The 27,980-nt window shown below is 40.4% G+C and overlaps 6 protein-coding genes across 10 annotated transcripts in view; 2 read left to right on the top strand and 4 right to left on the bottom strand.

Moving 5' to 3' along the window:
• The window catches only part of si:ch211-170d8.2 (uncharacterized protein LOC571755 homolog), a 2,064-nt gene extending 195 nt beyond the window's left edge, over nucleotides 1-1,869 (bottom strand). Inside the window, exons 1-3 of the mRNA XM_053623985.1 lie at nucleotides 1,149-1,869; nucleotides 503-647; nucleotides 1-414 (exon numbers count right to left, since the gene is read on the bottom strand). The exon at nucleotides 1-414 is cut by the window's left edge and continues 195 nt beyond it. Coding sequence (XP_053479960.1) covers nucleotides 84-414; nucleotides 503-647; nucleotides 1,149-1,473 — 801 coding nt within the window. The 5' untranslated portion in view covers nucleotides 1,474-1,869 and the 3' untranslated portion in view covers nucleotides 1-83. The remainder of the gene's footprint in view (nucleotides 415-502; nucleotides 648-1,148) is intronic.
• Nucleotides 1,870-3,725: 1,856 nt separating this feature from the next.
• Nucleotides 3,726-10,017, bottom strand: hps4 (HPS4 biogenesis of lysosomal organelles complex 3 subunit 2). Of its 4 annotated transcripts, none has more exons than XM_053623955.1 (13): nucleotides 9,640-10,017; nucleotides 8,549-8,674; nucleotides 8,241-8,331; nucleotides 8,017-8,160; nucleotides 7,765-7,872; nucleotides 7,512-7,628; nucleotides 7,158-7,252; nucleotides 6,405-6,480; nucleotides 6,017-6,153; nucleotides 5,379-5,940; nucleotides 4,926-5,052; nucleotides 4,643-4,730; nucleotides 3,726-4,555 (listed from the first exon to the last, which is right to left on the bottom strand). In XM_053623955.1, exons 2-13 carry the CDS (start codon nucleotides 8,581-8,583, stop codon nucleotides 4,384-4,386), a joined length of 1,752 nt encoding a protein of 583 aa, XP_053479930.1. In that variant the 5' UTR covers nucleotides 8,584-8,674; nucleotides 9,640-10,017; the 3' UTR covers nucleotides 3,726-4,383. The 4 variants fall into 4 exon arrangements, with proteins under 4 accessions (XP_053479930.1, XP_053479928.1, XP_053479931.1 ...); XM_053623953.1 differs by having other exon boundaries at nucleotides 4,643-4,754; nucleotides 9,640-10,014; XM_053623956.1 differs by lacking the exon at nucleotides 4,643-4,730.
• A 103-nt stretch (nucleotides 10,018-10,120) lies between these two features.
• On the bottom strand, nucleotides 10,121-12,026 carry LOC128607294 (cytochrome c oxidase subunit 6A, mitochondrial). The gene is made up of 3 exons (XM_053623996.1): nucleotides 11,879-12,026; nucleotides 11,241-11,383; nucleotides 10,121-10,412 (listed from the first exon to the last, which is right to left on the bottom strand). The coding sequence occupies exons 1-3, from the start codon at nucleotides 11,976-11,978 to the stop codon at nucleotides 10,326-10,328; spliced, it is 330 nt and encodes a 109-aa protein (XP_053479971.1). The 5' UTR covers nucleotides 11,979-12,026; the 3' UTR covers nucleotides 10,121-10,325.
• Nucleotides 12,027-13,245: 1,219 nt separating this feature from the next.
• LOC128607288 (hepatic lectin) lies at nucleotides 13,246-17,455 on the top strand. The gene is made up of 8 exons (XM_053623990.1): nucleotides 13,246-13,375; nucleotides 14,384-14,473; nucleotides 15,293-15,376; nucleotides 15,655-15,732; nucleotides 16,197-16,241; nucleotides 16,330-16,469; nucleotides 16,618-16,733; nucleotides 17,102-17,455. Exons 2-8 carry the CDS (start codon nucleotides 14,386-14,388, stop codon nucleotides 17,265-17,267), a joined length of 717 nt encoding a protein of 238 aa, XP_053479965.1. The 5' UTR covers nucleotides 13,246-13,375; nucleotides 14,384-14,385; the 3' UTR covers nucleotides 17,268-17,455.
• A 1,676-nt stretch (nucleotides 17,456-19,131) lies between these two features.
• Nucleotides 19,132-21,322, top strand: pla2g1b (phospholipase A2, group IB (pancreas)). The gene is made up of 4 exons (XM_053623994.1): nucleotides 19,132-19,181; nucleotides 19,722-19,878; nucleotides 20,383-20,510; nucleotides 20,629-21,322. Exons 1-4 carry the CDS (start codon nucleotides 19,148-19,150, stop codon nucleotides 20,754-20,756), a joined length of 447 nt encoding a protein of 148 aa, XP_053479969.1. The 5' UTR covers nucleotides 19,132-19,147; the 3' UTR covers nucleotides 20,757-21,322.
• A 104-nt stretch (nucleotides 21,323-21,426) lies between these two features.
• On the bottom strand, nucleotides 21,427-27,399 carry prkab1b (protein kinase, AMP-activated, beta 1 non-catalytic subunit, b). Of its 2 annotated transcripts, none has more exons than XM_053623986.1 (8): nucleotides 27,322-27,399; nucleotides 26,377-26,503; nucleotides 26,099-26,247; nucleotides 25,135-25,228; nucleotides 23,130-23,244; nucleotides 22,859-22,992; nucleotides 22,707-22,775; nucleotides 21,427-21,905 (listed from the first exon to the last, which is right to left on the bottom strand). In XM_053623986.1, exons 2-8 carry the CDS (start codon nucleotides 26,494-26,496, stop codon nucleotides 21,828-21,830), a joined length of 759 nt encoding a protein of 252 aa, XP_053479961.1. In that variant the 5' UTR covers nucleotides 26,497-26,503; nucleotides 27,322-27,399; the 3' UTR covers nucleotides 21,427-21,827. The 2 variants fall into 2 exon arrangements, with proteins under 2 accessions (XP_053479961.1, XP_053479963.1); XM_053623988.1 differs by having other exon boundaries at nucleotides 26,377-26,524; nucleotides 27,322-27,393.
• Between the last annotated feature and the right edge of the window lie 581 nt (nucleotides 27,400-27,980).

Genomic DNA, 27,980 nt, shown 5'->3' on the forward strand with positions numbered 1-27,980 from the left:
AAGTGCGTATTTGGAATATTTACAGTGTCCCAGTAGACAGCACTTTTGACAAACACATCAAGAGCAGTGTGTGTGAGTGTGTGTTATCCATAAGACAGCGTGATGAAGGGTGTGTGAAGCAGCCGTACCCCGTGGCTCTCGCACGGCAGAGGTTTATTCAGCTCCACGGTGCTGCAGTGTAAGGCCAGGCCCAGCTCGACAGGAACCTGCGGGGGGCGCTCCGCCCTCCCGTTCCCACCCTGCGCCTCAGTGGGTCTCGTTTCCGAAGCCCGGAGTGAGTGAAGATCTCCGACACGCCGGATCTCCATCACGCTGGAGCCTCCACGCTTCCCTCTGACAGCCTGAAGAGCCTGGAAGAGGAAGAGCAGATCCACCCTGACCTCCAGCACGCTGTCCTTCCACCACACACTGTACCTACCGAAAGAGAGAGAGAATATTCTAGATACTGTATAATTTTACTAAAGTATAAGTTTATCAGTCTGCGCTTTGTGATCTGTCTCACCTCGTAGGAAGGTGGCGTTTCTCGAGCCAGGGCAGCAGAGGCTGGACGTTCAGCTGGTGTGGGTTGGAGATGTGAAGATGAACCTCGGCTCTCAGTATCGGCACTGACCAGACGTCCTGGCTCAGCACAAACTCCACTGTGGAGCCTTGAAAACACAAACATTATTCAGTTTCATTTAATCAGCCATGTTAATTCTCACTGCTTTATCTAAAGAAGGAGCTGCGGAGTCATTTAGAAAAAGAGGGAGGTTTTAAACAGAGAGGGAGGTTTTAAAAAGCATGTATATATTTTTAAAAATCACCTTACAAAGTCCTTCTGAGTATTTACACTCGTTCACTTTCTAAACAATACACATTTTGAGAGGTTTAGTGCCATTCCATGACAAAATACACAGAGCTAAACGTTCCTTAAGGCTAGTGTCCCCCTCTTTGAGAGGGAGAAATGGTACAATCTGTCCCGCGTGCACTTCCATGGTTTAAAAACAGCATGAAATAAAGGCGGGAAATCGGTGTCGGCGTGCGAGCAGTTACTCGCTGGGCTGAATAGAAGCCCTCTGGTTTCTGATGATTTTATGAAGTAATGAGAGGAAAAATATCATTAAATTAACAGGTGATTAATCTCTTAATAACTGTCCCGAAGAGCTCACCTGCAGTCTCCCGGCCTTGGAGCCCTTTAACCCCTCCGCAGTGGTGGCCCATCTGACAGCACCTGTACACCCGCCGAACGAAGCGGAACAGCGGCTGCTCCGGGAAAACCAGGCGATGTGGTCCCTCCTTAGACATGGGGAAGACTTTCAGGCGGTACATGTGGCTCCAGTCTCCGGACAGTGAGGTGACCTCAGTGTCGGTCCATGGCGCGGTGAGCTGGCCGCACTGTCCCGCTTCAGGAGACTCCGACATCCGTCCGAGTAACGACCGACTCGTGACTCCGGCTAAAAAGCTCCCCAGAACGATTATAATTAGTGGTGTCATGGCCAAAAAACGGGAGATAACTCCTAAATTTATATTATTTACAACAATAGTCCGTGAAAATGATCAAAAGCGCTCCCTCAGACTTCTTCTCCTCCTCCAGCTACAACTGTTTAACGGACAACACGTAGGTACAAATCTCTAAACGACGTCACGAGCTCATTTGCATATTAATGGCTTGATTGTGGTTATTTGCATAGCAAAACGTGTTACTGTAGGGAGGCGGATTTTCTGTGGAAAAAGAAAGCAACTTCACTAATCATCAAAATATAGTGTTTATATTTATATGTAAATATATCATTTAGAAAAGGTTTCGAATTAAAAATAAATAAATAAATACATAAAAAAAAACTAAGAATAGAAGGCGCTGGTCGCGAGCGCCCTCTGATTGGTTGTTCTCGAACGCTGGCTCGAGCACGTTTCAGTAGGACTGTTTGAATGCTGAGTCGACTCCCGAGTCAAGGTGTATGGAAAACTATTCAAATTGATTCCACACAACATATTATATTCTTAATCACTTTCTGTATTTCTTAACGAGACCTTGTAAAATAATCCGTGCTATAACGAACGACAAGGATCTTTTCAACTTAAGCAATCATTTATGATTCGGTTATCATTTATGATTCACATATGATTCGTGAACAACCGCCATTTTAGTGATTTACTTTAGAGATTTAGATTTAGAGAGGTTAATGCGCAGCTACTTAGATGCTTTATCATCTGTTGTTGTCGCTGTTTTATTGCTTTTCATTTTTACACGTTATTTCCCAAAGTAAAATTACACCAAAACTTCAGAGTCGACTCACGATTCCGAATAGAAACTCTTAGGAATTGACTCCAAGCCCTATAGCCAGTAGTTAAAACTCTGTCAGGAGCAGGAAAGTGCCTAATATGTGCTTTATAGGTCACTGTTTTTAAGCTCCTTTAAAAAAGAAAGAAAGGCTCTAAGAAGCTAATAAACCAAATCTGACCTAAAATTCACCATACGAAGTTAGCAGCAACTGAGCTTAATCACTTCTAAATGTGTTTAAAAACTAAACAATCCAACACAGTGACAAAAGAGTGTATGTGCTGAGTGTAATCTGAGTTCTTCCCCCAGCCTATGCAGGATTTTTTTTGTGTGTGGCTCTTTACGCCCATTCACACCCCCGTGGAGGCTTTAAATGCTCCTGCATAATGAGGCCCTTCAGTGAACAGCTTAATGCGGCCTATTCCCATTTACAACCCCCTAATGAGCCCTAATTACACTGCATGTGCACCATCACCAACACAACACTCATTTGCAAACGAAATGACACCCGCTGAGAGAGCATAAAACTTTCTTTTTCTGACCCCCAGCACAATCAATAGCAGGTCAAGCCGGCCCGTGGGTCTGTGGGGCCCGAGGCAAGAGCGGTCCCTGCAGAATCATTTAACCTCCACAAACATCACTACACACACCGTGTAGGAAATGTGTTGCATTTCAGTGAACTAAAATCATATCTAGATTAGTTAGTATCATCTCATGGAAGCAGGTCTTCTAGGTGAAGAGTTGATTCATATGTAAATGAGTAATTTTCTGTCTTTCTTCTAGATTTTTTAAATTTTATTTATTTATTCATTCATTTATCTTCAGTTACCTCTTAAATGCTTCCATGCAAACCTTTTTGGTGGCCATCATCTGAGCCGTTCTGTTTGTGCGAGTTGTGTGTTTGACTCTTAGCCGTGTGTTCTTGTAGGCTCAGGTACAGTAATGTTATGGTGTTTATTAAAAGGTAGAGTAAAATTTCATTAAACAACTTCTGATGCAGTCAGTGAAACTGCTCAAAATGTCTGGTTTGAGGGGGGGGTTAATGTCAGTGAGTCATTTGGGAGTTGAAAGAGTCAACCCTTGAATTGAATGTTACTGGATGTCAGTGAGTCGACTCTTTACTCTTATCTATTTTTATTACCTGACCAAGTCAAAATCATTGCACATGTCAGCAGGAATCAGACAGGTCACTGACTCGGGGGTCTGATCTTTTCCCCTCGAGAGGGATTGCTGGTCCGTAACCTGGAAATGAATCTTACGGGTGGCCAAGGGGAGGGGCTGGGGTTATTTTGTCACCATGACAACAACTCCAGCTACTCAAGTTATTTATATGACCACTAATAAACTCAGATAAGAACAACGCAACAGAAATGCAGGCGGATAAAAATATTAAACTCCCTTAAACCTGTCTTAAAGCAGGACGTGTCCTTAAAAACTTGCCCATGTTGGTAGAAAAGGAGAATAATTACAACAAACAACAACAAACATTTATTTTTTTGACCTGAATTCATCAGTAACACTACGTTTTATAGTACAAATATTTATCTTTATTTAACATTCATTACAAATAAGCTTTAAAACAACAATATGCTTTTATACTCTGAGGAAAATAAGGGTACTAAACAGTTTCTAGTCCTTGTTGCTGGGGTGTTTACGCTTACCTTTAGTACCTTCAGTGTCTATCTTTCACTTGGAAATGTGGAAATATTTTAACTGCATGCACAGTTGGAAAAAGATACTAACGGTACTGAAAGTACCATTCCAGCAACAACAAACGGTACGGTTAAGTAATCGTTTTTTTCTGAAAGTGTGTATGTTTTAGTAGGAAATGCACACTACACACACACACACACCACAAACTAAGAAAATCAAATAATCATAAGAATGTGGGCTAAAAAGGTGTTAGCTAGTCATTGAGGTATTTAACTCATAACCTCGGTATACAGTAGGGAGTGAATTTAGACACCTTGAAGTGTGTAGGAGGCTTTACGTCATACCCTACGTAGTGCACATACACTAGGGTGCTAGTTTATTAGTTACTATGTAGCTAATACACTCAACCTCTGTATAAAGGTCATTAATGATTACAGGCATCCGTGTGTGTGTGTGTGAGTGTTTGTAGCTCAGAGCAGGTTGACTCCATGTTTGAGTAAGCGATGGCGAGCTTTACTCGGCAGAGAGAAGGCGCTGTCCTGGCCATTCGGTATCCCAGAATTCCTTGCGGGCGCCCCCTGCTGGACGAAGAAGGTCTCCTGAGCAGCAGTGCGGGTGGCGTAGAGAGCACAGCCGGCGCTCCTGCAACACACACACACACACATTTCAACTCACAGCACAGCTAACACACACACACACACTCATATACACACACACACACACACACACCTGATAATGGCTTCCTGTAGCATGTCCATGTGTGAGAAGTGCGAGTGCAACAGAGCTGTGGCTTTCACAAACGGCCGATCCTGAGGTCCTGTAGAAGGACCACACATGTTTGCTAACACACACACGCGCACACACACACACACACACACACACACACACACAAGTTTAGCTTCTCCTTCATCATAATCAAAAGCAGATAGCTCCTATTGGATGTTTTGTTCAACTTTTGCATGTACATGTGTGTGTGTGTGTGTGTGTGTGTGAGAGAGAGAGAGAGACTCACTGGTGAGTGTGTTCTGGATGTGGTCATAGTGGGCGAAAGTGTACGGCGCCGCAGGAATCTCAGACGCAGGTGTAATCGTCCTCAGGTGAGCCTCGAGTCCGTTCAGGGATGCCAGACTACTGTGGTACTGCACACACACACACACACACACACACAGAGAGACACAGATCAAAAGAGTATCAGTTGGCCACACAGACTCATGGGCTGTGCACCAAACCGCACACTACTGAATTAAGTAATATGCATACTATAAAGTGGTTGTATGTGTCTGGTTGTCATGGTAACTGGGAAACCTTTGTTCTGGATGCTTCAGGTACCTCAGGTGGTGTATTATATAATATAGTGGGGTAATATAGTGGTTTGGGATGTAGCCATGGTAATACTGTACATTATTATTCTCACACACACACACACACACACACACACACACACACACACACACACACAGCTCACCACTTCCTGTTTGGCGTTAGGGTGTGTCTCGAAGCCAGGTTCCACCAGCAGTACAAGTACAAGCCCTCTGACCCGGTGCTCGTACAGCAGCATGGGCTCGAGAACCACGTCACGCTCCTCACACACCCTCACACGCTCCTCTCTGATGTCGGTCGCTTGCCCTGCCCCTTCCTCCTCCTTCTCTTCGTCGTCTCTGAGAGCTAGGAGATTCTCGTCCTCGCTGCTGCTGTGGTTCCGATACCCGGCGCTGACATCATCGACCTGCTCCTGCTCACCGTCCTCACCTTTACCTGATGCTGCTGAACCCTCAAACACAAGCATCTCATTGGCCAGGTCGTGGTCATGTGACTCGGCAGCGTCTACTCCTTCTGACTGGCTCGCTACACTGGAGCGAAACGGCGTGCTCGCTAATGAGGGACACAAGCTGAAGCTCGCATCATCAGAGAGGGAGGAGTCAGGGGAGGACGCCAGCATCTGACTGGACGATGGGTCAGTGATTGGAGTGTCGGAAAGAGTGCGAGAAAGGAGGCGGGGCTTCAATGGTCGCTTGGGAGATTCGGATCTGAGGTTAAATTAAATATCATAAACTTTCAATATTTAATAACAAATAAAACAATGCGATTGGAACGTCTTGGTACCTGCAGGATGCGGAGTTGTCCACTAGAGGGCGGCGTAGTGTGTGCAGCTCAGACTGCGTCAGATACACTGATGTTGTGGTCGTACAATTGGGTGTAGCCAGAAAAGAGCTCCTCCCACTGGTTGGCTTTTTCTGTTCCTGAAACGGGAGGTGGGGCTTATTGAACAGTAGTTTAACCTGGTATTACAATTATGTTAATTAGCTAGCTACATTAAGTAGTATGCTAATTAATTATTAGCTAGTGTATTAACGTCACAAGTCATGTACAAATGTATAAAACCCACAGACAATCAACCAAGGGGAAGTGAACAAGGGGAAGTAGACAAAAAACAAATGAAACAGAACACTTATTAAGTAGCTGTACAAGTTTTAGCAGAGGCGGAGTTTACCTGTAGGCCGTACGTCTCTGTTTCATGCACCATCACCTTCATCGTCAGCTCTGGAGACATCTGTGTGCTCACCATTCTGCACACACGCATACGCGCACACAAACACGATTCTCTTTATTCTGATTTAATGTATATAAACACATCTAACATGTACTCTATTTAAAATAATATAAACAGTAAAAACAGTCAAATGTGGTTTAGCTGATTGGTGGTAATCATAGTGGTGCATTTTGGTGTATTGTGCATCACCATAGAAATATCACCATAGAAATGACATAAGAGGGCAATTACTTTCAGATAACCTGAACCCTGCAGATCAGAAGGAACATCTCTTTGTTCTAATACACTCTGTGTTAGGGTACTGTGCAGTGTGCATAATTCTCCAGTGTAGGGAATAGGGACTAAGGAGCAGGGAATAGTGAGTAGGCAATAGGGAATAGTGAGTAGGGAACAGTGAGTAGGGAATAGTCAGTAGGGAATAAGGAATAGTCAGTAGGGAATAGTGAGTAGGGAGTAGTGAGAAGGGAATAAGGAATAGTCAGTAGGGAACAGTCAGTAGGGAATAAGGAATAGTGAGTAGGGAATAGGGAGTAGGGAATAAGGAATAGTCAGTAGGGAATAGTGAGTAGGAAGTAGGGAATAGTGAGAAGGGAAACACTGAGAACACGGTGTGCTGTGTACTGAAGCTGTTGTGTGTAACAGGGAGGTGACTGTTACATGAACATGAGAAATGTATAAAACTGATGTGAGAACCTGCCACGGTGGAGGATACAGCCTGCTAACACCAGGGGGCAGCGCTGACACACCTGCAGGATCAGAGCAGCCTTCATCAACAACAACGGGTCAATCTGAGAGAGAGAGAGAGAGCGCGAGAGAGACTTTATTTAAGTTATAAATAATATATCTACTCATATATACAGAGTATTAATAACACTAAATACTAAATGTGTTTAATCTTATACCTGTTAGATTTTTCTAAATTTCTATTTATGTTTTGATTTGTTTGTTTCTTGTTTTCTGATTATATTATTTACATTTAAACTGGATGAGGAGCTGCAACATAAGTACAGTGTATTATTATTATTTCTGATCGTGTGTGTTGCGTACATGTGTGTAGTCGATGGTTGTGAGGCAGGTGAAGATGTGGTGGAGCTCAGTAGCGCCACCCTGGAGGTGGGAGAGATAACGAGCCCAGCATACAGCCAGTTCCTCCTGAGTGTGGAGCTACAGCAGGGAGCAGGAGCACAGAGACACAGGGCAGTGAGAATGGGGCGGGGCTAAACTGCTCGGGGCGGGGCTTATTTCCGCTCTTCGAAAAGTAATTAACAATGGTGATTAGATAAGTGATGAGTGTTTGTACCTGATAGCTGCGACGCACCGAGCCGTTATAGAAACAGAACAGATCAATCATCTGATCCAGAAAATCACACATACTGACATCCGGGAGATCGTTTACACAGCTCAGAGCCTGAGAGAGAGAGAGAGAGAGAGAGAGAGAGAGATGGGTTTATTATCAGCCCCACATTAATGACCTTATTAGTTAACTTATATAACAGATGTGGTCTCACACACACACCCACACACCATACCCACACACACACCATACACACACCCAGAGGAAGTCGTCTCTCATGCGGATGGCGTATTTGCTCCTGCGCAGACGGAGCAGACGGACTGGAGACGCTGAAATCTCTGACACACAGCGACTCACACCTGCCAGCTGACCACACACTAACTCCTGCTGATCCAACGGAGTCTGGAACACACACATGCACACACATTTAATGGGTGAGTTGTATGCACAGACAGACAGACAGAGAGACAGACAGATCTTACGTGTTCAGGGTAGTAGTAGTAGATGCCGGCGCGGGTCAGATCACCTTCCTCACGCACTTTAGAGCGATCGTACAGGAAGAAACAACTGCAGCTGTAAACACCACACACACACACTATTATTATTATTCATCAATAAGTATATAATTATTATTAAAGTGCATGTGTTTCATCCAAACTCACAATATAGCTCGAAGTGCCGTCATTGAAAGTATATCTCTCTGTGTATCTGTCCTTCAGTCTGTGTGTGTGTGAGTGTGGGTGTGTGCATGTGTATATATGTGTATGTGTGTGTACGTGTGTGTTCTCACAGTGAGCTCTCGGTGTGTCGTGTCTCAGCCATCATTGCTGAATGATTCAGGGACTTGGTTCTGATTAAACCGGGTCTTTATCAGAGACACGCCATCCTCCGTCCATCCCCGCGTCGAACCGAGACACTGCAGAGACAAAACAATAAATAATAATAATAATCTAATGTAAATAAAACCTATAAAGCTGATTATCAGAAAGTAATGTGTTCATTTATTTTGTCTAAAAGCACTTTATTGATGTGTATTGTTTACATGTTTGTCTTCAGTAATTATCCAGTGTTTTTTTGGCTGCTTTAATTTTTTGTACTTTCTTAATGTAATTTATTTATTTATATCTTATTATTTATGTATTGACATTATATGATGTTTATGCTGAATATAATTAGCATAATTATGAAGGTATAATAATGAAGGTAATTGAATATAAGTAAGTAATTTAAATAAATAATATGTTGATCTTAATTTTCTAAATAGAACAAATCCAAATCCTTTTGGTCCAAAACCTGGATGTTTATAACAATATAAGAATAACTGTTCGTTTAATATATTAATGTAAAGAATGAGAGTCCTTTCATTCATCCAGAGAAATGCGTTATTTCTCCTACCCGCTTTACGCCAAGCCCGCCTCCTCCTCTCTGATTGGCTAAATTGTGATTCTCAGAAATTCCTAACCAATCGTAGAAAAGAACGCTCAGAAAGCGTAGAATTAGTAACCAATCACAGCGGATAATGCGGGATTTGTCTGAATATGGGTGGGGAAAGGAAAACACAAGCGGCTTTTGGAAGTTCGAATTAAATTTCAATTCCTAAAAAAACAATCAGTTTTTCAAAATTCGTGGAGCTTTTTAGACTATTTAATATGCTTTAAGACACCGTACAGCATCTTTAAGATACTGAAATGTCACTATTTTAGAAAAAAATAGTTCAAAAAACTTCTGGTCCCTCAGAAGTTAGCAAACTCTGCTAAAAAGGAACCGTTATCATAAAGCTAAAGTTATGCTAAGCGCGTGACACATTTTAGGCATTTAAGTCAGATTAAATGTGTGATTATTAAGCTGTCTGTTGTTGAAATCAGCTGATATTGAACTCACCTCTTAATCCAAACTCAGGTCACTACTCCTGTCTCACTTGAGCGTTTAAAAATCACGATTTTAACATAAAAAAAACTTTATTTTTTCCCCTAACGTGACATTTCTTTCACGCGCTCTCTCTGTCTCTCCCTCACTTTAAATAAAGAGAAAAATATTCCTAAAAGTCTGGAATGTTGGTCACAAGAAAGTGTCATGTGAGAGCGGCTCCGTCCGAAACCCCCTGCGTACTTGTTTACTAAATAGTGCATGAAAACCCGTCCACTGCTTACGCATGCGCACTAGTTCAGCATACTATCTAGGACGGTAGTACGCGCGCAGGGAAAAGCTGGGACTACGGCACGCACAGAGGGACAAACTCGCTCAGTAATGTCGTAGTGTAAATTAATTTCCATACAAACAGTACATAATCGGGTAGTGTGTGCATTCTACACTTTCTAAATAACTTATAAGAACTAAAAAGGACACAAACGACACTTTATAATTGAAGTATTAGATCTTTATTTACTTATGTTATTCACACTCACACAGTGGTCCAAAGATGATGGACTGTGTTCATGAGCGAGAGGTCAGAGACAGGTTAAACGTATCGGTACGTAAACTGAAGTAATGGAGCATGGTCCAGGAGTTAAGAGAGGGGGGATGAGAAGCCCTCTGGTCCGGCTTGATGGGAAATCGTGCGTCCTTCACTACTCGTGACTCTCGTATCCATCAGGAAGAGCGTTGACGTGGGAGTTGTGGAAGAGGGACTTGTTCCCGTCACCCCATGGGAAACGCTGCAGAGTGAGAAAAGCAGAAATAAATGACCAAGAGCAAAATGGAATACACTGTATACTAGCACAGCTTTAGGGAAAGTAACCTGAACTTAAACAGTGAAGACAAACATTTCATCTAAAGTTATATTACTGTAGTGATTAGTGCTGGGTGATGATAGAATATCGATATCTCGATTAATTATGTCACAGGGCACTTTTTTGAGATTGTGAAAACTTTTTACAACTTTTTTTTTTAAACAAGGAGCTGACTTTTTGAATCTTGAAAATTGAAATAAATAAATAAATAAATAAATAAATAAATAACCCTCCTTCTGTGCAAATTTATCATCGTAAATGTAAACATGGCGATGTATATCCGTGTCCCATTGAAATGTCTAGAAAATACTGTGATATGATCTTTCAATCATCTCGCCTCATTCCTGGCTTTACCCACTCCATCAGCTCATTTCTCTAATCGTGATCTGCCTTCATTCCTTATCAGGTGTGGCTCCTGATTAGTTAGAAGTTGGATTACTGAAACCAGAGACTCCTTCAATTAAAATGGTAAAATAAGCTTCATTCACACCCCGGTGAAGGAGCCGTTACTATAGAAACCATAACCAAGCACATTAATATAAACCTGCACTACTGTCCAAGCCGCTGTTATAGAAAATCAATCAACACCTTCTGACCAATCACAATCCAGAACTTGGCAGCAGCGCTGTGGTGTAAACGGAGATGATGACGGAGCCAGGTGGCATTCCATACTTTTTATAGAGAGAGCTCGTGTGTCATGTGACTTATTTCAATAAATAAATAAATAAAGCAAGTTATTTATTTATTGATCACCTTGCTGCGGATGCGGAGGTGTGTGTAGGGGATGAACTCAGGCTGTTCGTGGCTGTGGTGCTGAGCCTTCAAGAACGTGTTCAGCATACACACTCCGACTCCAGGCAGAGCCACCAGGAAGGTCAGCAGCTTCCAGGTCTTCGCTAAAACACATTATGAGAAGATCAGCAAGTGTCAGTGTGTCACAAATCACCGTTTCACCTCTCAGCTCACTTTCTACAACTGAGCAATAATCTAAAAACATACACATATGAGAGCAAGAGAAAGTTAGTTATATATAGCAAATACACAACTTAAACATTATATTAATTAAAACAAATCCTATAGCTGTCCATTTATATATATGTGTGTGTGTACGCGCTTTTAACAGCCTAACAAGTTAAGCACGCAACTATTTAATAATTTTTTTTTATATAAGACATGAATTATATTCTAAAATGTAGAAAATATAGCAGAATTATGTTCTGTGTCAAATTATACACAAAATGAGGAGCACAGTTAGCTAACAGGAGGATTAGCATTAGCTCCAACAAGGTCACTTTCTACAAACCAGAGTTAAGCCACTATTTAATTTAATTTATTACTTGTTAAAAAGCAATCTTTCTTTAAAGAAAACCCAAAACATTTATTAATCTTACACCCCTGCTCTCCGTGAGCCGCAGCGGCTGAGAGCTGCCGTGTCTGAACCGCAGAAACGGAGCGCAGCAGAGTCTGAGAGAAACGTCCAAACGCCGCCATCTTGCTTTACCACTGATACACAGGAAAACGGAACCGGAAGTTGATTTAATAACGCGTGGTGTGGTTTATTACATGTGCTTTACCTACCTGTTTTCTGAAAAGACTCCAAGACGCAGGGCCCCATCCTCAGCGATTGGGTAAAACATTACGCACGCGCGAAGATTGTTGAGTAGTAGCCAATCGGAGCGGGTAAAAAGGCGGGTTTTATCTAAATACAGGTGGGAAAGGAAAATACAGCGTCATGTCTAAAATCCTAACGGGCAAAAAGATCAAGAAACTATAATATATATATACTAAATATTGTAACTGATTTAAAAAAGCATTTTCTAATGTTTTATATATATTTTATTTCATTTTTTATTTGTTAATGTATCCATTTTTGTTTTGTATTATTATTTATTATTTGATGTAGGTATTTATATAAAAATTTTTTACATGCTTATTTACTTTTTTTTATCTGTTTTTGTTTTAGTAAACATGGATTATAAACACACATAAATAAATAAATAAATACAAAAATATCATAAAATAAAATAAAGGTCTTTAGACAGGACACAGAGAGAGAGACAGACAGGACTCACAGAGAGACAGACAGGACACAGAGAGAGACAGACAGGACTCACACAGAGACAGACAGGACACAGAGAGAGAGAGACAGGACACACAGAGAGAGAGACAGACAGACAGGACACAGAGAGAGACGGACAGGACACAGAGACAGACAGACAGGACTCACACAGAGACAGACAGGACACACAGAGAGACAAACAGGACTCACAGAGAGACAGACAGGACTCAGAGAGACAGACAGGACACACAGAGAGACAGACAGGACTCACAGAGAGACAGACAGGACTCACAGAGAGACAGACAGGACACAGAGAGACAGACAGGACTCACAGAGAAACAGGGTCTCATTTGTATTTTTTGTGGTGTTTTTGTTACTTTGTTTACTTAAAAATGATCATTAATGTATTTTGGCACAAAGTGTTTTGGAATCCAAATAAAAGATTCTCTATAAATGCACTCTATACTATAGGAATATATTATTTACTGCACACACACACACACACACACACACACATATTTAACACCATGCATATTAAGGTTTTATTCCTAAAACGAATCCTGACATGCAGTAACGTGCTGTTTTTCAGGACAGATGGTCAGATGAAGATCTGGAGTGTCTGTAATTGTAGAAATTCTGTGTTCTGTGTTGATCTACAGGTTAATATTCAACACGCTTGAGCGCTCCACATTAAAGCTCTGTGTTCAGTGCAGTTACTGACCTTCGCATCGTAAACACGCTGTGATTTCTGGAGATTGTTTCTGTCCGTTCCTGGTGATTACAGAAGCTGAAGCAGCTCAGAGACACCATCCCCTGCCGCCGTGAGCTGGTGAGGATTTCACCAATCAATTTCTTTTAAAAATGCACGCTGATAAACTCATTTATATAGTAATAAACATAATAAAACATTACATTTAAAAAAAAAGTTTTTAAAGATTATAAATAAAAGCACATTAACTCGAGCTTAATAAAGTTCTGATGATGATATTAGTGATAATATTATTATTATCAGCAGTGTTAACAGCTGAGAGTAAATCTAAAATGTGTTTTTAGTCTATATTATAATCTATATGTATAGAGCGAATAATAAAAGTCCAACTTATTCAAAATCCTTTCTCTAAATCCAGCCCTGAATCTTTAAATATTATGCAAATCAGCAAAATAAAACTAAAACGATCTTTTAACCACCTCATCTGCAGTAAATATTAGCAATATCCTACATTATCTGATTATTAATTATTATATCACAGCGCTGTTGAATCCTGTTTGGTCAGGAGGTGTTGATTAGTTTTCTAGAACAGCGGCTCTGACAGTAGCGCAGGTTTATTTTAACGCGCTCGCTCTAATACGTTATCGTTTCTATAGCAACAGCTCGTTCACAGGGACGTGTACAGTGGATGCTCCACTGATAATAAACGTATTAAAAAGGCGTGTAAGCGTTGATATGATGGAGTTTTTTATGAGGAGATGTTTATGTAACATGTATGGAAGGAGTCTCCAGTGTCAGAGGTAAAGCTGTAACTTTAAGTTTTCTGACAATTTTTGACAAGCTGCGTTTTTTGTGTGTCTTATTCACTATTTAAGTTACCGTTAAACTTGTTTCATGGAGATTAAAGGTAACAACAAATGGATAAAAAGTATGACGTGCCGTTTTTCATAAAGATAAAAAATGTAATCGTTAGCAAGCTGCTGTGATACGAGAGGAATAAAACACTTGGGGACATGCCATTATGGGAAAATAATCAGCTTTATTTTACTGCAACAGCGTGACACACACAGTGTTTATTATTTATTTATATTAATATCTGACTCGTCCACCCTTTTTGTTGCTGTACAGTTATGGAGACGATGCAGTATGACCGCTTCACCTCGTCAGAGTCCGAAAGCGATGAGCGACATCGTCGTGAAGCTCCCACATCCACACAGAGTGAGTCACGACTTCATTCAGTCGACAGACCTGCTAGCTAGAAGCTAGAGCTAGCATTTTCATGATGATGTCATCACAATTTTAACACTTAGCATAAAGTAACAGCTTAACTAATAGTTAATAGCTAGCTAATGGTGGCTAGCTTGCTACCACACCTAATTCTAGCTAATTAGCTAGAATCCTAGCAAATTTAACTGGTACTTTTTTGTAACTTTACTGTCAGCTAATAATCAATGAGAGGCAGCTAGCTAACAGCGCAGTACTGTGTTTACAAAGCTGGTTAGATTTAGCTGCTTATGTAATTAACACCAACATTTAATGCTACGCAAATTTTATGCGACCTATAACCGGTATCTTAAGCAAAGCACATAAATGCTAATTAAAAACTTGTATTTCCCCCAAACACATATCGCGCTAATTAAACGCATTGTTCTGTGCTTCTATGCTAAGTATATATTACGCTAATTAAACCTAGTGTTTTATGCTAAATACATGTTATGCTAATAAAAATGATTTTATGCTAAGCATGTTATGCTTTAAACCCTGTATTTCATGCTAAGCACATTTTATACTGTATAAATCACATACTTCGTGCTAGTTTGTTTACCATAACGATCGTTTCTGACGTAGCTGGTTTATTAAAATTGTAGCTCACGGGTTGTTTTATAATTCAAGTTTATGATTCAGGAATAGTGACGTCTCTATATTATTGATTTGTGATCATTTCAAATCTAATCTCTCTCTGTAGATTTACAGAAATCAGGACTGGCCTTTATATACGGTCATTTAATAATTATCTGGGGTGTTTTTCTGTTTCAGACCAACAGAACCGTCGGATTTACATCATGTTTGGCATGCTCACGGTCTTCCTGCTCCTGCTGACTCTCTCAGTGGGAATTAAAAGTACATCACGCAGAATTTCACTCTTAAAAACTCTAATAAATTCAAAGTTATCTTACTAGTTAAACAAACACACACACACACATATATATATATATATATATATATATATATATATATATATATATATATATATATATTTTAAATGTATAAGATTTGGACGCAGCAGAAGTACTTTTCTTGCTGTGGTGTTGTTGAGGCCAAAGCAGAAGATGATGTATGCCTTTATCTAAAGTCATATGCAGTATGATTACAGTTATTTCTGTATGTGTTTATAAAAGTCACTCAGGTGAGCCAGCAGGTGTCGGACATTTCCTCCTCGCTGCAGACAGTCACTGCGATGAAAGCTGCTCAGACGGGTGAACAAGATCATCACACGTTCCTTCTTAATACTTTTTAAAATGTATTTTCCCCCGATTTTCTCCCCGGTGTAGTCATGGCTAATTCCCATCCATCAGGCAGCTCTCCTCTATCACACGACAGCTTCCAAACGGGACGCCGTGATTGGCTAGTGTTGCTGTGATTGACAGAGGAGAGAGAGAGTATGCCCCTCCCTCTGGATTATTAATACGCAAGCCTATGTATATGATAATTTTCTCTCACAATATTTTTACTGGACAATACTGGATAGCTTGTAGTTTATCTCTTGTGGGTGTGTAGCAGCTGCTACTGATGTCACTAGTGGGCGTGGCCTGTCCAACCGTATTAGCTTTACATGACATGAACAGCACGTGTTAAGGCGAGGTTGGCGATTTTCACTCACCATCTGTTTGTTTACAGGTCATTGTTTATGTATCTATAATCATACTGATCTCTCTTGCAGATTCTAGTTCGTCTCATGAACCTGCAGTGCCACTACCGTTGAGAGGTGAGGCTGTGCCAATGGTTCACTCAATCTATCTCTCGATCGCGTCACCTCTGTTGTCTGTACACTCATATAAAATGTGTTTGTGCAGGTTCCTGTGAGAATGACTGGGTCTTTTACAGCAATAAGTGTTATTACGTGTCTGTCCAGAGGTTGATCTGGCACGATGCAGAGAAGAACTGCGTCCAACGAAGAGCTCACCTGATGGTGGTGAACGACCGTAAGGAGATGGTAAAGCCTAAACACTGACCCCTAACTCCTACTACTAATGTGGTGCACTGATGAGGAAATGCAGAATAACAACGTCACATAATAATAATAATAATAATAATAATAATAATAATAATAGGAATCTCACTCTCTCTCTCTCTTTCTTCAGGAGTACATATCTCAGGTGACTGAAGAACATCTGAGTTATTGGATAGGTCTGATTGAGAGAGATGGTGAGGGGACCTGGAGCTGGGTCGATGGAACAGACTTTAATTCCACTGAGCAGTAAGCATTCAAACATAACCTCAAATCCTGACCCCTTATCCATACGGTCAAATCTCAAACTAAACATAAACACTGATAGATGGTCGTCTGTGTGTGTGTGTGTGTGTGTGTGTGTGTGTGTGTGTGTGTGTGTGTGTGGGTGTGTGTGTGTTTGTTGTGATGAGGCTCAGATTCAGACATTGACAGTACAAGCACTTATTAGACAAAAACAAACACATATTTAGGCTCGGATGGTTGAGACGATACTGTGATGTAACAAGGTAAATGAAAACAGTGGTGGACAATGGCAGAGTAAAGTGAGTAAAAGTGTAAAAGTGTATGTGTGTGTGTGTGTGTGTGTGTGTGTGTGTGTGTGTGTGTGTTTGTAGTCTCTGGGATGAAGGACAGCCGGATGACTGGGATGCCCGTGTGAACGGAGAAGACTGCGGGCAAATTCACTCAAAGCATAACCCTCACATGATAACACCATACAGGCTGTGGAACGATGCTGACTGTACATTACGTTATAAATATATATGTGAGAGACCTGTATAGCACACACACACACACACACACACACACCGATACTGAGTTTATCGTTCTCAAAAGTGAGCACACACTGCAACAAAAATAAAAAATGCAATCTTCCTCATTACTGCTGCTTATTTCTAGCATAATTCTGTTTTGTAGCTTAGCAGTGTTCGCATAAATAATAATAAACTGAAATGCGTTCAGCTTCATAACGTCTCGTCTCAATCTTTACTCACGCGTTTGGAAAGTTCATGTTCAAAGCTGACAAGGAGTTTCTCTTTTCTACAGTAACAATTGTTTACTACAATCACTCACAGAAATCTCCCGAGAGTCAGCAGTGTTTCTGAGGCTGGTGTCATTATCATACTCTAAACTGTACTCTATACCATCCATCTATCCATCCATCTATCCATTCCTCCATCCATTCCTCCATCCATCCATCCATCCATCTATCCATCCATCTATCCATTCCTCCATCCATCCATCCATCTATCCATCCATCTATCCATTCCTCCATCCATCCATCTATCCATTCCTCCATCCATCCATCCATCCATCCATCCATCTTCTATACCGCTTATCCTACAGGGTCGTGGGGAACCTGGAGCCTATCCCAGGGGTCATGGGGTACAATGCGGGGTACACACTGGACGGGGTGCCAATCCATCGGAGCGCACAATCACACACACACACACACACACACACACATTCATACACTACAGACACCTTGGACACGCCCATCAGCCTACCGTGCATGTCTTTGGACTGGTCTGAGCATTAGTAAGTTAGCTGGCACGTTGCAGGTCCACGTCGGATGTTTGCCGAGAGGACGACATCACCTCCATCCTTGTTTACACCGTCACATCCTGTTCAAGAAGATCAGAAAACTAATTCTACACTACACTACACACCCTCCACAGAGTCTGACACCAACTCCAAACTCTCCACTCTTCCTCACATCGTTCATCCTGAATCCTACATTACTCTATCGGAGATCTTTTCTCTCCAGCACCATGGCCTAGATTTGTTCGATTTATTAAAATAATAATAATAATAAACTTAACATTCAGACTGAATCATATTTAAAAGCGGGGATTAAAAATGACAGATGATCCTCTGAGGAGAAAATCCAGTAGAGAGATAATTAAAGGATTTTATCATTTTAATCACAAAATTCACGGAATACTAAATTAAACATTTTAAAGTTTACATCGTGCTGCATTTATTGTTTGTTTGTAAGAAATAAAGTAAGGAATGGTGAAGAAAATGTGAGCTAATATGAACTAGGCTTAATAATATACAACCAAATACGACCTAATAAAGTTCTTATCTTCTGATTTTGGGGTAATTATATGTTTTATTGGTCTCTAGGTGCCGTAATACGCAATCAATCCTATTTATATCATAATTCCTATATTACAAATCCTATTTATATTATAAAGATTTTTATTGAGTTTAGTTTTGAGCTGGGAGTAACAGTGTGAAACTGAGGAAACAAAGTGGTGATTTTAGGATCTTTTCTGTTTAATTTCTCTTTAAAATGAATAAAAACATATTTATAATACACGGGTAACCAGGTGATACATGTCTTTTTAATTGCCCAGTCCTCAGTGGTGATATTGGACTTCTGATGTAAAGGTCGTGAGGTCATGTCCCAGCACCACAGAGCTGCCCCTAAGGCCCTTACACAAGGCCCTTAACCCTCAGCAGCTCAGATGTATAAATAATAAGTCACTCCTGATAAGGGCGTCTGCCAAAAATACCAAAAATGTCCTTGGGCCAGTAGTTTTTTTTTGGCATATCAGATTTTTCCGTCACCTCATCTGGCCTTTTCTCACTCCTCCTCCTCATCCCTCGCTCTTTTCAAGGCTTTGCAGCAGAAATTTTCTCACTCTTTCTGAATCATGCGTCTGTCCTGGATTCTGCTCTTGACCACAGGTGAGTCCGTGACGTCTGAGGAGACGGTTTCTCTTGATCACGTCCTCATTACACCACCGAACAGGTGATAAATTCATCTGTAATTCAACGCAACTAAAAAAGGCTCAAAAGTATGATGTGTCGTTCATTAATAAATAACACAGTAATATTTGATAGTTGCTGCGCTATAGAAGGAATAAATCACTTCATCACGTTATTGTAAATGTGCTGTTATAGGAAAATAATCTTCCGGGTGGTAACTTACTTCTCCAGCCTCCTGTTCCCCCCTCCCAACTTTTTTCAGATGTGTTGTGGCCATCGAATTCAAAACTCCCTTATTTTTTTCCCTTAAAGCGGTACGTTTCCTCAGTTTAAACATTTGATATGTTTTCTCTGTTCTATTGTGAATAACGTACGCGTTTATGAGATTTGCAAATCATTGCGTTCTGTTTTTATTGACATTTTACACAGCGTCCCAACTTTTTTGGAATTTGTTGTAATGTAACACTGATGTGACACTGATATTACTGATGTTACTGATGTTGTGATGTTTCCCCGCAGTGTGTGTGGTGTGTGGCGAGTCTCCACCTCGCGCTCTGTGGCAGTTTGGCAAAATGATCACCTGTGCGCAGCCGAACGTGAATCCTTTCATTTACAACGAGTACGGCTGTTACTGCGGGTTTTCTGGATCTGGCTCGCCCAAAGACCAACTCGATCAGTACGTATAAAACGTCCCCAGTGTTACCATAACAACCACTATAACAACCACCATTTTATTCATTGCTAGCAGCAGCTAAGTCAGCTATTCAGCTGTGTTCTCTCACATGGCTGATTCTGATGATTATTCTGTTGGGTCGGTTCGGTCACTACATCACAAAACTCTTCAGGGTTTCAGAGATTATCTCCAGGATCAGTTCAGCTGGTGATGTCACTAAACAGGTTCAACAGAGTTTGATATGCAAATTATTAGAGGTAGAATACAATAAACTTTTTATGCACAAGCCAGCGAGCTAGCTAATGCTGGAGACGAACAAAACGGCAGTGGTGGTTGTTATGGTTGTTATGGTAACGTTATACTCCGACAGGTTTGGATAAAGATGTAAAGACGATGTAAAACAGGAGTGTATTCACACTTATTTAATAAATGCGAACTAGTTTAGCGGTTAGCTAAATGGCTAGGTGAGTTGTGTTGTTTTTGTTTTGTATTGTGGTGTTTGTGTAGATGCTGTCTGGTGCATGATAAGTGTTATGAGAACTCTAGGAAACTTCCAGAATGTCCCGGTTTAGTCGACCTGCCGTATGTCAAAGTGTACAACTTCAACTGCTCTGACAAAACCATCACCTGCTCAGGTAAACACACACACACACACACACACACACACACACACACACACACACACAATATTTGTCTTACTAGTCCATTCAGATTTTTGGACCCAATTGTTTGTGTGTGTGTGTGTGTCTGAAGCCTCCAATGATAAATGCCAGGCTGCAGTGTGTGAGTGTGACCGAGTCGCTGCAAACTGCTTCGCCCAGCATCATCACACTTACAACCCCGACTACAAAAACCTTCCGAGCGAAGTGTGCAAGAACTGAGAGGCACTGAACCTGGAGACTAAACACCACACCGACTCCATCAACTAAACACCACACCGACTCCACCAACTAAACACCACACTGACTCCACCAACTAAACACCACACTGACTCCACCAACTAAACACCACACCGACTCCATCAACTAAACACCACACTGACTCCACCAACTAAACACCACACTGACTCCACCAACTAAACACCACACCGACTCCATCAACTAAACACCACACTGACTCCACCAACTAAACACCACACTGACTCCATCAACTAAACACCACACCGACTCCACCAACTAAACACCACACTGACTCCATCAACTAAACACCACACCGACTCCATCAACTAAACACCACACCGACTCCACCAACTAAACACCACACTGACTCCATCAACTAAACACCACACCGACTCCATCAACTAAACACCACACCGACTCCACCAACTAAACACCACACCGACTCCATCAACTAAACACCACACTGACTCCACCAACTAAACACCACACCGACTCCATCAGCTAAACACCAAGTGCACATAATGAATAAAGAATAAAGCAAACTCTGATGGCTGTGTCCTTTTGTGTTGATGTTGGTGAATGATGGCGTGTGGTTTGGGACACGCCCTCTTATGCTTATCATGTGTCTTGTTTAAATGAATACCATATTCAGTAACAGTTTCAGAAGGTTTTATCCAACAATTTATTTATTTACTGAACAGGAAACATCACTCGTTCAGTATGAAATTTCACCTTTAGACTGGACTGTATGCTAACGAACGTTATAAAAAATATTTCATAACATCAAAATTCAGTAAAGTAAATAAATCAGTGCTGGAGAATGAATCTTCAATATAAACACTCACACAGGCTTTAAAATGCTAATCAAGCTAATACTTTACTGGAATGTAGCTTATAAAACACAGTTATGGACTGTGGTAGCTACAGCTGCTTCATGTCTGAATTTTGGTTTCCTCCTCGTGTGTGTGTGTGTGTGTGTGTGTGTGTGTGTGTGTGTGTGTGTGTGAATAGTGTTGAAAACACAGTTTGAGACGTAGCCACATATGATGAAGCTCATATGGGTTTGTAGAGCAGTGTAGTGACATATTTCTTCTTGTAGCGATGAGTGCCGCTGAGGACCATCACGCCATCCTGAGGAAACCAACCACAGGCAGTTAGCATCATCGCTGACCAACGTAGCTCGTTGACCGCATACTCTAACTGCTAATTAGCCGTGTGGCGAAGACGTTCTCAAATCACAGCCAAGTGTGACCGTTAATGTGTGTTGGACAGTTAACATTTTAGCGTTCTAGTCTGTGCGTCAAAGGAACACACATGCTAACCCATCTAAAACCTCTGGAAATTAAAGGTCAGTAAAATAAAACACGCTAGTCAGTGTGTTTCTGTTAACTTAAAGTGCATGCTAATTTGTTTAATACGGCAGTGAATGGAAGTACAGTGAGTTAAGACAGCTAATTATATTGCTAGTCTGTATGTTAAGGTTAAACATATGCTAACCTGTCTAAAAATCACAGTGAATAAAAAATACAGTGATTTAAAATACAGCTAACTACAATATAAAACAAGTGCTAATCTACCTAAAGTGGATTAAAGTGAATGAAAGCATAGCTAGCTAGCTAGCATGCTTGTCAGTGTCTTAAACTGAAACACATGCTAGCCTGTTTAAAATATCAGTGAATGAAAGAAAAGCAAGTTAAGAAACAAGAAATTAGCATGCTAATCTGTGTGTTAAATATATGCTGTATTTGTATAGCAAGTTTTAAAAAAAAAAAAAAGCAGCTAATTACAATGCTAGACTGTTGGTTAAGCTAAAACACATGCTAATATGTGTGCTAATGTGCTCAAGTCTCAGTGAATAAATGTACAGTAAGAGAAGACACAGCTTATTAGCGCGCTAATTAAGCATACAGACTGCGGTTGTGATTAGCATACCTTGATAGAGAGCGCGTACAGGTGGTTGAGCATCACATGGTTGGGTTCAGGAAGTAGAGCGGGATCACACTGCACACACACACACGTTATAACCTACATGCTATCAGAGATTCTGCTACGTGGTGTTCTTATGGTGTGGTTTGGTGACTCACTGAGATGCCGGTGTCTTTATTGAGCAGAACCTGCAGCAGGTGAGGAGGCAGGATGGGGGGAGAGCGCAGTCGCTCCTCTGCTGTAATCAAGTACGGGTCCTGATGGTACGGTCCGGGAGGAGAGCTGGAGACGTCTGAACAGCAAACAGAGAGATTTTTAAAGTCTTTAACATCTAACAAACGTAAACAGTACCGATAAAAAGCCATAACGTTCTGACTAACGTCTTCAAAAAGTTTACGGGTATTTCCTAAAGAGGTAAAAACAACCCACCGGACATGTCGGCGCAGATCTCCGAGTCGGTTTTCAGTGCGTCGAAAACCTCGAAGTCCGTCTTGCGTATCAGAACCACGTTGTTGACTATGCCGGATTTAGTGGTGATGACAGGCTGAGGAAAAGCAATAATAAATACAAAAACTATACAGAACTTATTCAGATTTAATGTAAAAAAAACCCCAAAAAACAACTTGCAATGCTAACAGTCTCCTCCAAAACTATTGGAACGGCAAGGCCGATTCATTTTGTTTTCGCTGAAGACTGAAGACATTTAGGTCTGAGATCAAAAGATGAATATGAGAAAAGAGTTAAAAATTTCAGATTTTATTTCCTGATATTTATGTGTAGGAATGTTAAACGACATAGAACACAGCACATTTTGTTTCAGACCACCCAATTTGTAGGCGAGCAAAAATATTGGAACATGTGACTGACAGGGGTTTCTGGTTACCCAGGTGTGTCCTGTTAGACTGACTGTTTAAACAATAAATAGCTCGGAACATCTCCTCTTGGTTTTAGCCTTCAGTTTCACCTGTGAAGACTGCATTTGTTGTTAAAAAGGATAAACCAACATGAAGATCAGAGAGATGTCTGTGGGAGTAAAACAAGCCATATTGAAGCTGAAATAAGAGGGAAAATCAATGAGAGGCATCGCACAAACATTGGGTATAGCCAATACAATGAATTGGAATGTCCTGAAAAAGAAAGAAACTGATGTACTGAGTAACAGACACCAAACGGGTCGACCAAGGAAAACAACAGCAGTTGATGACACAAACATCGTGAGAGCTGTGAAGAAAAACACAAAAACATCAGTCAGTGACATCAACAACCTCCAGAGGGCAGGGTGAAGGTCTCACAATCCACCGTTCTAAGAAGACTTCGAGAGCAGAAATATCGAGGCCGTACCACGAGCTGTAAACCTCTCATCAGCAGTAAGAGTCAGAAATCCAGACTGGAATTCACAAAGAAACACAGAGATGATCCACAAAAGTTCTGGAATGAAGATGAACCTCTTCCAAAGTGATGGAAAGACCAAAGTGTGGAGAAAGAAAGGATCTGCTCATGATCCAGAACATACAAGCTGATCTGTGAAACATGGTGGAGGTAGTGTCATGGCTTGGGCTTGCATGGCTGCTTCTGGAACATTCTCACTGATCTTTATTGATGATGAACTCATGATGGAGCAGCAGAATGAATTCAGAGGTTTACAGGAACATTGTGTCTACCAGTTCACAGAGAAATGTATCCGAATGAATCAGGAGGAACTTCATCATGCAGCAAGACAACGATCCAAAACACACTTCCACCTCGACACAGGACTTCATCAGGGGGAAAGTGGAAGGTGTTAGACTGGACACGTCAATCACCAGACCTTCACCCAACTGATCAGCACCTCACCTCCTGAAGAGGAGACTGAAGGGAGAAACCCCCCCCGAAACAAACAACTACTGACAGAAGCTGCAGGAGAAACCTGGAGAAGCTTCACAGAAGAAGAAACCAGCAGTGTGGTGTCAGTGAGGCGCAGGAGTGATGCAGTTACTGCGAGTAAGAAGGAAATGCGACCAAATATTAGGTCTTATTTACTTTCATTTACTTCAAGACTGATCTGTTCCTATACTTTTGCTCACCTGAAATTGTGTGGTCTGATACAGAAGGTTGTGTGTTTTATGTTGTTTAACACGTCTAGATGTAAACACCAGGAAATAAAAACTGAAATCCTAAACTCTCGTCTTATCTCCATCTCATAATCTCAAAACTAGATGTCTTCGGTATAGAGCACACACCAATGAATTGGCCTTGTGTTCCAATAGTTTTGGGACATACAGAGTATGTTATTGTGTAATGCTAAAATATAAAGTTAGCTGCGTCGACTCATGCGGTAAACAGTTATAGTTCTAGCTAGAATGATTTTTTCTTGGGAAAAAAAACATTTTATTACAAAAATAACATGTTTGTTTACTGATTTATTGTCCTTTTGGCATTTTTGAACGGTATTTACCTTCTTAGGATCTAAAGTCCAGTGTCCATCTACGTAAAACTTATACTGATGCTCTCCTTCAGGAAGGTCGACGATTCCCGTGAAATTATTGTGACTAGAGGAGAGAAACAGGGAGAGAAAATCATTTACGAATGATCTTAACAGAACACGGTCGGAGAACACGATTTACTATACCCTTATCCTCTTCCCCTAGCTTGAGTGCACTTGTGTTCTCCCACTAAATGGAAATTTTACACATTAGAACTTCAATGCTTTGAAAAATATTTGTACTCATTTTTGAATGAAATCATAATGAATTTGTAGTAAATAATCTGAATTGTACACAAGTCTTTAAACCTGGATTTTAAAATAATGCTATTAAAATATTACAAATAAAATATATTCAAATGAAAACAATCCTGTTCAAGATTGTTAAATTGAATTAAAATTCAATTGTTCTCGTTTCAGCCAATCAGCAGCCAGGAAATAAACACCCCTCCCACCTTTTTAATAACGGGCACAAATTTGATTAATGAAATATAAAATGTGTGAACTTTTAATCATTTAAAATGTCTAAATTAAATATTCAAAATTCACACTCACAGCGACCCCTAGTGGACTTTACTAACAGCAAAGTGGATATTCTGGTAATAATCCTCAGGTTTACACACTTTGTTGACTGTTAGCCATTTTATAGCTATTTTGCTACCAAGCTAGCATGTGGATATCTATTTCTAAATATTAGCCCTTTTTTGATAGCTAGCTAGCACGCTGACCAGCCGGTAACACTAACTGTTCTGTAATACGTGCAGTAGTGCTACGCTACATCAAATTTACAGACATATTATTAAAGTATTTTAATATTATATAGCGTGATAATTATGTGCTTTGGTACCCAGCTAGCTTGTTTCGTTTCTATAGTAACGGCTTGTTCACGGAGACTTGTATGGTGGACAGTGAGGTGAGATGAGTGGGCGTGTCTTACCTCTTGGACAGAGGGATTTTTGTGGCCCAGTTATTAAAGGAACCGGACAGATAAACGTCTTTCGCCGGACCGGACCACTGAAACACTGTGGGGTGATCGACTGGACACTTTCTCTCCGCCTGAGCATCCTTCTGCCACGCCAGGAACTCCTGAACACGGCACAGAGAGAGAGAGAGAGAGAGAGAGAGAGAGAGAGAGGGAGAGAGATTTATCTGTGTATAAATAGATGTCTATATGCATATCTTTTAGAACACGTGACGTGTCATTTCATCGGTCACCTTGGCATCATCCTGGAACAGGTCCGAATCATCAGTCAGGAGGATTTTAGCGTCTTTACCGCCGCGGCTCCTCTGGCTTTTCTCACCTTGTACACTTCTCTCACTGCTGGCGTTTCCCATGATCCTCCTGAACACACGCAAATAACACCTACAGTGTGTACATAATTAACAAATAACAATTACAGTCCCTCCAAAACTACTGGAACGGCAAGGACAGTTCATTAGCGTGTGCGCTACACCAAGGATATTTGGGTTTGAGGTCAAAAGATGGAGATGAGACGAGAGGTTCGGATTTTAATCTAACAGGACACACCTGGGTAACAAGAAACACGTGTCAGTCACGTGTTCCAATATTTTTGCTCCCGTACAAATTGGGTGTTCTGATAAAAAAAAAAAAGTGCATTGTTCTTTTAATCTCAAACCCTTCAGTCTTCAGCAAAAAGAAAGAGGCAGAAATGGCCTTGCTGTTCCAATAGTTATGGAGGCGACTGTAGATTAAAATAATCATCAACATCCAGTTCACGGCACGCGCGCGCGCCCGCGCACACACACAGACACACAGATACACACACACACACACACACAGACACACAAACACACACACACATATTCATACACACATATTCACACACACATACACACATCATATACACACACACACAAACACACATACACACATATTCACACACATACACACACACACACTACGGAGTGTTTCTGTCGGTGTTAATGTTAATGACGGCTTTGATAATAAACACACTGAGGAGTTTAACACTGAATAATAATCAGGAAGTGAGGAAGCGCGCGACAACACACACACACACACTTATACACTTATACACAACACACACATATACACACACTGTGGTCTGTGTCACACTTACAACTGTCTTAAAACTCTTCTTATGTATTCTAAAACATGTGTGTGTGTGTGTAGCTTCTTACCCTATGAGTAGCGGTGGCTTCCCTTAACTCGCCATTTTCATACCGCGGTTACACACACACTTACACTTCCGCCTCACTGCCATTAACTTCCACTCAACTCCAACAGTTCCAATATATTATCATATCATATCACAATAATATAATATAATATAATATAATATAATATCATATCATATCATATCACAATAATATAATATAATATAATATAATACAAGATAATACAATACAATACAATATAATATAATATGTAATACAATATAATATAATACAATATAATACAATATAATATAATATAATATCATATCATATCACAATAATATCACAATAATATAATATAATATATAATATAATATAATATAATACAATATAATACTATATAATATAATATAATAAAATATAATACAATACAATACAATATAATATAATAATACAATATAGTACAATATAATATAATATAATATAACATAATATAATATAATATAATATAATATAATATAATATAGTACAATATAATATAATATAATATAATATAATATAATATAATACAATATAATATAATATAATATAATACAATATAATATAATACAATATAATGCAATGTAATGTAATATAATATAATGATATAATTATTGGTGAATGTATATATACTTATTGTTTAC

Source organism: Ictalurus furcatus, chromosome 5 (genome assembly GCF_023375685.1).
Source record: "Ictalurus furcatus strain D&B chromosome 5, Billie_1.0, whole genome shotgun sequence".
In the NCBI taxonomy this organism is placed as follows: Eukaryota; Metazoa; Chordata; class Actinopteri; order Siluriformes; family Ictaluridae; genus Ictalurus; species Ictalurus furcatus.